This window comes from Octopus sinensis, linkage group LG17 (genome assembly GCF_006345805.1).
Source record: "Octopus sinensis linkage group LG17, ASM634580v1, whole genome shotgun sequence".
NCBI lineage: Eukaryota > Metazoa > Mollusca > Cephalopoda > Octopoda > Octopodidae > Octopus > Octopus sinensis.
Window position 1 is genome coordinate 26,063,160 of NC_043013.1, and position 12,500 is coordinate 26,075,659.

Here is a 12,500-nt window from a genome sequence, read left to right on the forward strand (position 1 = left end):
TATTTCACATCATTGTGCACATTTCAGCTTGCAACATTTTATATATTACTTTTGTAACATATAACATGTTGTTACATTCTTATCCTGTGTTTATGTATTTCTCCATTGGCAGAGTTATTTGAGACATATACACACATACACACAGAGATATGTGTGAGCATGCTTGCATACTGCACTTATTTTTGTCTTTTTATTCATTAAAAATGAATGGAATATTTCTGTTAATTGTATTTCTATCAAATAAATGTGTCATTTAATAACAGTAACTAAAATTAACGGCAATATTTGCTTTGTGTTAAAGATATATTTCCTCACTTGATTCTCAAAATCTCATTTGATGGTCATCAGATAACTCTTTCCTACATGTTTCATATAATTTGATAAATTGTTTCACATGTAACTTCATTTATATCATTTCATTTATTATATTCATATGATGGAAACCTTCTTAGATGCTGTTATTATCCATTTATCATGAGTAAATACCTTTTTGTAATTAGGCCCATTAGTGATTATATAATACATTCCCATTGTTAGTAATTTACAATATACATTGCAAAAACAGGACAACTGCACTTAATACTGCGCAAGATGATCTTTGACTGGCAAATATACTTAATCTTCAAAATTCACATTAAAATAAATAATTTATTTGATATTTTATACTACTACTACTACTACTATTATTATTTATGTGGTGAGCTGGCAAAACCATTTGAACACCAGACAAAATGCTTAGCGGCATTTCATCTGTGTCTCTGAGTTCAAATTCAGCTATGATCGAGTTAGGGCTGATAAAATAAGTACCAATTAGAAAATTACTATTTTCAAATCTCACAATGAGAGACACGCAGCAACAGTTCTTTGGAGTAAAGATTTCTGCCAACATAACATGGCAAAAAATATATATATATAAGGACACAGATCGTGTCGTATAGCCAGATGGAGATGATGCCTCCTGGGGCTAAATTACAGCAACATTCATCCTAAACCAGGACTGCCTTGTTATGTTGGCAAAGGGTCATTGTAATTGACTTACCCTCACCCTCCAACCCCGAAATTGCTGGCCTTGTGCCAAAATTTGAAACTATTATTGCTGTCAGGTGGTAAACTGGCTGAATCCTTAAAACTCCAGGCAAAATGAACTTCGTCCAGCTCTACATTCTGAGTTCAAATCCCCACCAAGCCTTTCTTCCTTTCGGGGTCTATAAGTTAAATTTTTTTGGGCATTAAATTTAGAAAACAGGTTTGTAAGGGATTATAATACTATCCATGTATAAGAAACTCCCATATTTTTTAAACCTAATTTTTAACAAAAAACGGGATCTTTGTGCATGTTAAAATACAGTACTTTATTAACCCCAAAAGGATCAAAAAATATTGTGGCATATTTCATACTTTTAATGTCATTCATGATAATTAAAAAAGCCTGTAATTTGACAGACTTGCAAGAACACTGGGCAAAATGCATCGTGGCATTTCATCCATCTTTGCGTTCTGAGTTCAAATCCCACTGAGGTTGGCTGCGCCTTTGATCCTTTTGGGGTCAATAAAGTACTGTATTTTAACATGCTCAAGAATCCCTTTTTTTGTTAAAAATTAGGTTTAAAAAATATGGGAGTTTCTTATACATGGATAGTATTATAATCCCTTACAAACCTATTTTCTAAATTTAATGCCCCCAAAATTAGGGGGTTTCCTTATACACGCGAGTTCCTTATACATGTTAAAATACATAGCTGAGCAAGGTTGTGTGTGTGTCGGGGACAATGAAATCAACTGGCCCCTTCCCCCTAAAGTGCTGGCCTTGAACCAAAATTCGAAACCAATGTGATGCATAATAAAGTCATTCTTTATTATTATTTTTAGCAAAATTAAATAAATAAAAAAAATTAGATTGGAAATTTTATTGTGAGTCTGTAAGGTTTGGGATAGTTTGGAAAGAACTGGAATAATGAAGCATACCTGTAAACAAGTGTATTTTTTAGTTAAACCCTCAAAAAAGCTGTTGTCTGAAAATGAATTTGTATTTTTTTTTTTATTTTTTGTTTAGGTGTTTTGTGTTTGTTCAGTTTTGTGGTTGGAATCGTTTTCACGCTCAACAGTGGCGCTTACTGGGTTGAACTTTTCGACTTTTTCTCTGGAACATTTGCACTAATGATTGTGGCCTTTTTAGAAATTGTAGCAGTTTCTTACAAATACGGTATCAACAAGTAAGTATGACATGAAAAATTACATTTAAAATCAACATTTGTTATTAAAATGTGCCATTTAAAACGAACACATCTAATTATTGGAAGCAATTAAATGAAAAATAAATAAAAAAATGAGATAATTCCTTGAAACTAGTAGAAGGGAGGTAATTCATGGTGACTAGGTTTTCGGAGTACAGAGAAAGAGAAGTGTTGTTTATCGCTAAAATACACTTGTTATTCTCCCTGTTATCATTGTTCTTATTTTCAGTAAGGATTGAGATTGTTGTTGAATTATTGTCAGTCCAAAAGTCTTTTTACTGAAATTTCATCGGGTACATGCCTAAAAAAAAATCGAAGAAATTCTAATTTAATAAATCATTATACGGTCTTAAGTATAATAAAATTTAACAACTTAATCCTACTAGATTAAAATTTATTATAAATATCATTTTAAATATACTTAAGTGCCATGTTTATACTTTTGTTGCAGTCAACAATTAAATAATCTAGCTTCTTCACCTGAGAACATCATGAAATTAAAGCTTTTAACTGCCAAATTAAATTTTATGGTTATTCCAGTAATTATGTGAAATATCCACCAAGAAATAGATTTAGTATTTTTGCAAGCCTAGTCGCCTCAATAAACTTCACATATCTCAACAAAGAAAAAAGTTTCAAGCATGAAATTCCTTAACAAAAGATAGCTTGGTACATTAAACTGCTTTCTGTTGTTGAGAGAATTAAATTTTCGGTTGATGTGTCTGGTTTCTGTAGAGACAGGATTAAGATAGAAACACATTTAGCAAATAGAATTATTGTTATCTCAAGATATCATGATGTTTGATTACATTTATGGATTCAGCAAACTTGTAAATTAAATTATGTGAATGTAGATATGTGAGTCGTGAGTAGTCTTCAGTAATTTGGTCGCTAAAATATGTTGCTGTATTAAATTTAGATGGGTTTAAATCCTAAATATCTGTTCAGCAGGGTTAATAATGTTTTCCTGGACACAGTTCATCCCTGTACAAAGCTACTTTAGTAGCAAACACAACAATGGTTGAAACCTTTTCATACCAAGCCCCCACCCACCCCACCCACTACCACTCAAATTCTAGGACACAAATTTCCTGTTTTAAATTAAAGCTTTCCATTAAAATTTATGTTAATTTATGTTCCAGGGACCAGCCTGTTAACACAATTATTTAATTAAATTCTTTGTTATTTCCAAAATTAATTGAAACAAAGAAATTTGGTTACAAATAGGTTAACATAAATTGTTAACATTTTTTGCTTCATCAATTTACAAAACCTTTTTCGGGAAAAACATAAAATGGTGGGGTAATGACAAAATCAATAACTTCAAAGGGTGTGGGGGATTGTTTATGTGCAAACGGCATTATTATCTGCAACAAATGGTATCTGGTGGTTGTTGCAGGTTTATAGGTTTTTGAATTACCGATACATGAAAGAAAATTTGCTGCATAATCATTACCTCTAAATAAGTAATAATTACTTCTAAATAAGATGGGAAAGATTCACAAAAATTCCTTAAACACATTGATAATTTCAGTTTTGTAGGGTTGTTTGAGGGGTGGGGTAGAATGTAAGAAAAACAAAAACAAATATTTTCCTTGCAAGCGAGAAATAAACTTCGAAATATTAAGTAACGTAATATAATTGTGTGTGTGTGTGTGTGTGTGTGTGTGTGTGTGTGTGTGTGTGAGAGAGAGAGAGAGAGAGAGAGAATTACTTTCTGATAATGACTTTGATGTTTTTTGTTTTCTTTCACAGCTTTTGTAATGATGTATATGGAATGATTGGGAAGAGACCAAATATAATTTGGCGTGTCTTGTGGAAGTTTATTGCTCCTGCTCTTATTCTCATTCTTCTTGTGTCCACCATTATAATGAAGTTTATCGATCCTGTTACTTACAAAGCTTACAACAAAAACGAGGTGGGTTTCTTTTATTTATTTTTCTTATATATTTTTAAGCATTATCTTTTATTTCTTAACCTCACCCCACTCTCAGCTGTGCATCATCCACTCACAACTTTTGCACCACACCCCAGATCCATGCTGATGCTTTAAAAAGAGTCCCCAAAATATCCTCCAATGGGATCATATCTATCTTGTCTCTTTCAAAAGCAAGAAAGCACAAATTCTACTCGGTTTCAGGAAATATTGTTGTACCATAGATGCTAAGTTGTGGGGAGGTAAACACACCAACAGCGGTTGTCAAGCAATGGCAGTGGGGACAAACACAGACACACAAATATATACATACATACATACATACATACATACATACACACACACACACACACACACACACACACACACACATACATACATACATACATACATACATACATACATACATACATACATCTGTGTACCAAATCCACTCACAAGGCTTTGGTCACCTCGAGGCTATAGTAGAAGGCACTTACCTAAGGTGCCACACAGTGGGATTGAATCCAGAAGTATGGAAGCAAGCTACTTACCACACAGCCACTTCCATGCCCTTCATTTTGGGATCGTCACTACTTTATTATCTCCCTTTCTTCCTAACTCTTCTGTGTGACCCCTCTGTCCAGTATTCACCATGATAGATTGCTAGCCACTACACATTCTTTATTTTCTCTCCCTGTTTCTTTCTGTATTCCTTTCTGTGGAAGAGTGTAGGCTCGAAATGTTAAACACTTTTTCACTTCCTGAACATTAAAAGAATACATCTGTTTGTTGTCTACACCACTTGTCTTTGTCTTTTGTATTTTTGTGAATTTTTCCCCTATATATATATATATATATATATATATATATATATATATGTATATATATACAACAGGCTTCTTTCAGTTTCCTTCTATCAATTCCTCTCACATGGTTTTGGCTGGCCTGAGGCTATAGTAGAAGGCACTTGCCCAATGTACCATACAGTGGGACTGAACCCAGAACCATGTGGTTGGGAAGCAAACTTCTTACCACACAGTCACTCCTGCACCTATGCTCATGAATGCTCCAAATGTTGGATGTCAGCATCTCTAAGGATGTCTCTTCTGGTAAAAATCATGTCCTTAATTTAATTTGGATCACATCTCAATGACTTGACCTTCTCTTCTGGACCAGAAAATGATACAGACCCAAGATTATTTACATTCCAAAAAGCTCATATGAGGACCACATTGGAGTATAGCTTTCAAATCTAAAACTGATATCAATGTATCATGGTTTTCACCAGGCTATCAGATGTTATACATTGCTGGTCACAATGCACTTTACATTGTTTTTAGCTTCTGAATGATGCCACTCCACTGGTTAAGCAAGCAGACTAACATTCTCCCCTCACCGGAAGGCCAGTCCATCACAGGGTGACCCATTTACCGGGACAACATGAAAAGAAGTGCTTTACTCAAGAACGCAATTCATTACCCAGTTTGGGAATTGAACCTATGATCAAGCAATCCTGAGTGCAACACCTTAACCACTGAGCCACGTGCCTTCACTTGAACAGATTGACAGCTGCTATATCCACATGTAGAAACCCTAGACTACATCTCAGACACCAAACTGGTTAGCATGATGTAACTGATTCAGTTCTCAAATCAAGTTACTTGCTAAATGAACGCAGATCCAAGATTAAGTGTGTGGTTCAATATATTATTTTCTAGTTTTATTTCTATTGATTTAAGTCTTTGGACTGCTGCCAGGTGGGAGCCATCTTGAGCGTTTTACTCAAACAAATAGACTCCAATTATTATTTTTTAATCCGGTGTTTATTCTATCGGTTTCTTTTGCCAGACTGCTAAGTTACAGGTGTTGTAAACAAACCAATATCAGCTATCAAACAGTGGCCAGCAAGGAAAATAAACACAGATATATCATCATCATCATCATCATCATTTAATGTCTGCTTTCCATGCTGGCATAAGTTGAACAGTTTGACTGAAACTGGTAAGCTGGGATGGAGGTGGTTAGTCGGGATGGGCACCAGGTTCTGATCTGATTGGGCAAGGTATCTACAGCTGGATGCCCTTCCTAACGACAACCATTCTGAGAGTGTAGTGGTTGGCATTGTCTTCCATGCTAGTGGCACGTAGAAAGCACTATCCAAACATGATCGATGCCAGGCCCACCTGAGAGACTCCTATGCTGGAGTGGTTGGTGTTAGGAAGGGCGTCCAGCCATAGAAAGCTTGCCAAATCAGATTGGAGCCTGATGCAGCTTCCTGGCTTTCCAAACTGCAATCTAACCATCCAACCCATGCCAGCATGGAAAGCGGGCATTAAACGATGATAATAATAATGATGATGATGATACATACACACACACATACACACAGACACACACACACACACATATATATGTATTATATATATATATATATAATATATATATATATATATATATATATATCATATATATATATTTATATATATCACATATATATATATATATATAATATATATATATATATATGTATGTATGTATATATATATGTATATATATATGTATGTATATATATATATGTGTGTGTGTGTGTATGTATATATATATACAATATATAGATATATACATATATAAATACAATAAGCTTCCATACAGTTTCCATACACCAAATTCACTCCTGAGGCTTTGGTTGGTCCAGTGCTACAGTAGAACACACCCGCCCAAGGATTGAACCAGAAAGAACTCCGTCACAAAGTATACTTTCTCAATCACACAGCCTTGCATGTGCCTTTATCTTTTACTTGTTTCGGGCATTAAACTATGGCCATGCTGGATCACTGCTTTAGAGAATTTTTAAAATTGAAGGAATCAATCTCAGTATTTCTTTTTTTTTTCTCTCTTAAGCCTGCTATGTATTTTATCAGGTGTTTTGCTGAACCACTAAGTTATGGGGACGTACACCAGTTGGTGGTAGTGGGGGAACAAACGCAGACACAAAGACACACACACACTGACATACATACATACACACATACATCATACATACATACATACATACATACATACATACATACATACATACATACATACATACATATATGGATATATACATATAAGACGGGCTTCCTTCAGTCTCCGACTTCCAAATCCACTCACAAAGCTTTGGTCAGTGCAAGGCTGTAGCAGAAGACATTTGCTCAAGGTGTCACACAGTGGGACTGAACCCAGAACCATGTGGTTGAAAAGCAAGTTTCTTACCACAGGTTTGTGAGGAGATAGCTGGCGATTCGCTTTGTAGCTTCTCAGTTTTCTGCCAAATATAATTTTTCAGGCAACATCAAGTTAAATACTTGACATTAACCCATCAAGGCGTAGCGTCCAGAAAAATGGAGGCAGGAAAAATTACTGTTGCTTGTCAAGTAAACTGTCTATCTATTTTGGTTTAGTCTGCTTCTAAACTGGTGCTCTGTTAGTGAGCAAGCGCTGCATACAAACAAACCAACTAGACACTCGTACGAAGCACGTAATAGTAATTTTCCCTGCGTCCAATTTTCTGGACGCCATGCATTAATGGGTTAACAAGACACCGATTGGGCTTCTATACAGGGGAGAACACTCTGATGGCATGATAGGGGTCAAGGGAAACAACCCAATATGCAAACATTTTTGAAAACGAAATTCTGAAGAGAAACTAAAATTTTTGCAGTTTCAGCAGTTAAAGGATCCAGAAGTTTTTTTTTTCAATCAAACACACTCTTCCATTCTTAGCTCCGTTAATATTCAAAGGAGTTCTGTTCATGATGATCCAGATTATGGAGACAATTTCGCTACTCACTAACTGCGACAGACAGATGGAAATGTGTACGTATACATGTGTGTGTATACGTACATGTGTATGTATGTATGTATGTATGTATGTATGTATGTATGTATGTATGTATGTATGTATGTATGTATGTATGTATTCATATACGTACTGACGAAAATATTTTACTGAGACTGTATACATACATACATACATACATACATACATACATACATTACACATGTACGCACACACATACACGTACACACTCACATCCCTTCTTCCACCTATGAATACATATATTGATGTTCTTATGTATCCATGTACCCTTTAAATTATTTGCTACCACTTTCCACAATAGTAACAACACTTTATTTATTGGATGGTGTAGGGATCTTTTCGGTTTGAACGGCAGTTTTTCTAGCGGTGTCATATGAAATTGTCACCCATAATTATGACCCTAGTATCGATCTAGTGCATTTCAATCTGTTTTAGGGTTAGGGTTAGGGGTGGAGTATCTTTTTTTCTTCAGAAATGTAAATAAACCCAATCTGTTTCTTAAACGAGGGACATATTCATACGGCAATGTTTTCACCTCAATAGACGTCACTGATTGGTTGAAATTGCAGAAATTGAAGAAAAAAAACAACAAATATCTTACAAACTATAGAATTTTCTCAATAAAACCAAGAGAAAAAGATGTTTTATAAACACATTCTACCAGTATACGAAGTTTAAAAGTGTTTAGTTACGTGGAAATTATTTTAAAAAACTGCCGGTCAAACCAAAAAGATCCTGATGTAGTTCTAGATACACTGTATCTAGAAAAACTATGATGGAATGGCCATGAATGGACCATCTATAATCATAAGTTCTTTCTGTTTTATTTATTAAGGATGATCTGGGTCTAAACAACCAGAAGCTGTACAGGGCGGGGCCAAGTGTCACACACCAAAACATATGGCATTTTATTTGCGTTACGATATCTTAATATATAAAACAGTTTTGTGTGCATGTTTGTGTGTGTGCGCACATGCGTATGTTCCTTATGGAAGGCCAACCACTGACTTGTGTTTGAATTTGGTAGACAGAAACTGCAGCGTTGTTCATCAGAAAATTACCAAAAAACATGTTTATAAAGAAGTGTTGTTTGCTTCCTACTCCTTGTGTACCGATTCTACCCAAGTAATACAATGTGGCTGTAGGTCATAACACCTGGGCAACGTCGGGATGCATTGCTAGTTATTGTTACTATTCCTTTTGTTCATTATGTACATGTGTATTTGTCATTATTTTATTTGTTTCATTCAATTTTTTAAAAATCAAACCATGTCTTTGACAATTCCAGAGTGTATTGAACTTATTTTGTACGTGATTTTTGGCCCACCCTGTATATTCCTCTTATGGCATTGCTGTGAAATCTGTCTCAGGTTTTAACAAATATTTTTTGTTTCATCTTTTTCAGGCCACTTTGTATGATATGCAGTACCCTCTCTTTGCTAGCCTCATTGCTGGGTTCCTGGTCTTGCTACCGATAGTTTGGCTGCCAGGAATAGCTCTCACCCGGCGCTTTGGAATGTTCAGATATGAACCAGAAACAGCACCAATCGGTATGGAAGGAATCATTAGTTCTAGAACAGCATTTGTGGATGTCACAGACAATGCATCTGAAAGTACAAATGGTAGAAAATCGGTGATACATGCAACTTCAGATGGAACAAGACTAGCAAAGCCGAGAAGTGGAGAAAATTTTGTATGAAACCATGATTTAATTTTTTTTTTTTAATGTTTGTGTCTGCAGAAATTTGAACACAGCAAAATGACTTATTCTTATATAATTAATAGAAAAAAGAAATTCTCAAATAATGAAATGGGTGATTCTAACTTTTGAACAATTATGTGTATATATGAATGTATGTAAATGTAATGAGTGAGTGTGTGCAGAAGAGAAAGACAGAGTGAGAGTGAGAGTGGGTGAGGGAAAGGGAGAAAGAGTTGAAGTGTAACTGTATATAGTCATAGAAAGACTTGATTGTATATAACTGTATATATGTATCTAAATGCATATGGATGTGTTTATTGGTGGCAGTGTGTAAACACATTTATAAATATGTGTGTATGTGTGCATGTGTGTGTGAAAGGATGGATGTAGACTATGGCATAGCAAGCATTTTCAGTGTCTGGGGTCAAAGACTTTTTAGCACTTCCACCTTTTAAGTAACCAACATGATAAACCAGAAGAAATTTTACATCCTTTCACTCCTGGGTCCAGAAGGAGAGAAGACTACTCTACCTACTCTCTCTCTCTCTCTTTCTCTCTTTCTTGTTATGCCTCTCTGTATAGACGTGTGCCCATGTAAAGAATTGCTCAAACAATAGTTGGTCTTCATTCATGTAAAATATATATATATATATTTATAATTCCAAACTCAGAATTTTATACTGAACAAGCTCTGGCATTGGTTAGCAATGTTTTCTCTTATTTGGTTTGTAATTGCACCAGAGATTGGTGTGTTTTTTGACAGCAGTGAAGGGTTTCTCTCACCTTAGTTACTAACAGCTTCTGTGTCAAACTCCATTAACATTATACAGTATTTAGTGGAAATATCAGTTTGGCTGCTAGTTTCTTGTGTCATGACTGAGCTTGAGAAACATTTTATAAGATTAAAATGTGATAACTGGTTGATTCAATGAGTACCAGGCCTGAAGTACAACAAAATTAATGAAAAATAATTTATATCTATCATGGACAGTATGAAGTACAACATGTATAGGCATTACTTCTCTTAATAACCACCAAAATTGTTGACACATGTCTCACCTTTTTGGCATGTTGATACAGAGCTGTTTAATTTTAGTAGCATGGCCAAACAATTAAGATCTTTTTAATCTATTCCTAGAGGTATCAAGTTCAAGCCCAATGCAAGGCAACATAGGAATGTATTATTTTAACACTTGAGTTGACCAGAGTTTTGTAAGAGAACCGGTGTCGAGAGAAGCTCTGCTCAAGTTCATAACATGGATTGTACTTGTAATTCAAAAATCCAAACTTATCACATACAGCACCATGCTGATTCTGTTTAAGGATTACATTAAAGGTGCACATGTTTGTGGAGTACTCAGCCACTTATATAACTAATTCAGTTACCTGTTTGAACAACTGAAGAGTCATTGCTGAAACTGTTATAGATCTATTTCTAATGTCCAGTTTACCAATTTATTGGTGCTGGCTCTGTTCTTTTAGATAATAGCCATATTTAAATACACCAACATATCAATGCCTTTTTATGCATTAGAAACGTCCAATATCAAATTTTAATAAATCGGTCAAGAATCTAATCCTACAACACGACAGAGCAACAAACTTTGATTTTCAAAAATATAATCGTTTAACCCTTTAACATTAAGATTATTTTGTCAAGTGCAATGGCTGTAACTGACATTATTTTGAGGCCGATCTAGGTGTATACACACCACTTGCATACACACCATTTGTGTACACACCATTTGCATACACAGCATCCGCGTACACACCATTTGTCAACAAGGAAGATATATTCTCCATGACAAAACGCAGTGAGTAACTTATTCCCCCAGTTTGAACGTGCATCAAGCATATTGGTACTGATAATAAAATTACTCAGGCATTGTTTTGTAGCTTTGAGATTTTAATGATTTTATTGTAGAATGACATTGTAGGGTGGGTGTGAAAGGCTGGATCTGGCTAGTTTGAATATAAAACAGATGGAATATCTGGGCTGGATATGGCTGGTTTTAACACTAAAAGGTTGATGCAGTTTTAAAGAGTTTTAAGATTGATCAAAACGGTTGACATCCCTTATTTGCGATGCCATTTGATCTTTGAAAGACATCAAAGCTAGCAGAATCGTCTCCATGCTGGGCAACATGCTCAGCAGCATTACTGCTGGGTTTTACATTCTTAGTTCAAATTTTGTTGAGGTCTGTTTTGCCTTTCGGGGTCAACAAAATAAGTACCAGTTGAGGGAAGGGGCTGCTGTAATCGACTTGCCCCTTCCCTCAGACTTGTGCCAGAATTTGAAACCAATGTTCGTTTGACCTTCAAACCAATGTTCGTTTGACCTACTGGAACCGAAGAAGCTTGGAGAAAATAAAAGGATGTCAGGGTATGTCAGCAGCCATGATGCTGGTATGTATTAACTTTGGATATCCTTACGAAATTCTTCATGAGAACTTTTGAAAGAGATTCAATGCTTGCCAAACGATGCTACTTGAGAAACTCAGTCATGAACATTATAAAATTTTAAGTTTTGAATTACAAATAATTAATTTATATATGTGTAATTGCTTGACCATTGGGTTCACTATCAAATATATGAGTGTGTGTGTGTGTGTACAGACAGCAGTGCTTGGTGCATTCTTCCAACTTGCCAGTTCCTGTCACACCATCTGACCCATGCCAGCATGGGAAACAGATGTTAAGTGATGATAACCTGTGTACATGTGTGTGCAATGTGTGTGTGTGTAGAATATGAGAATGCTTGTGTAAATAGATATCCATGAATGC

The 12,500-nt window shown here is 35.2% G+C and overlaps 1 protein-coding gene across 2 annotated transcripts in view; it reads left to right on the forward strand.

The window, feature by feature from the left end:
- Positions 1-12,500, forward strand: part of LOC115220989 (sodium- and chloride-dependent transporter XTRP3-like) — a 119,396-nt gene that overhangs the window by 91,745 nt on the left and 15,151 nt on the right. For both annotated transcript variants that reach the window (XM_029791206.2, XM_029791207.2), the window contains exons 7-9: positions 2,054-2,213; positions 3,990-4,152; positions 9,420-9,707. In XM_029791206.2, the coding sequence (XP_029647066.2) occupies positions 2,054-2,213; positions 3,990-4,152; positions 9,420-9,707 (611 nt within the window). The remainder of the gene's footprint in view (positions 1-2,053; positions 2,214-3,989; positions 4,153-9,419; positions 9,708-12,500) is intronic.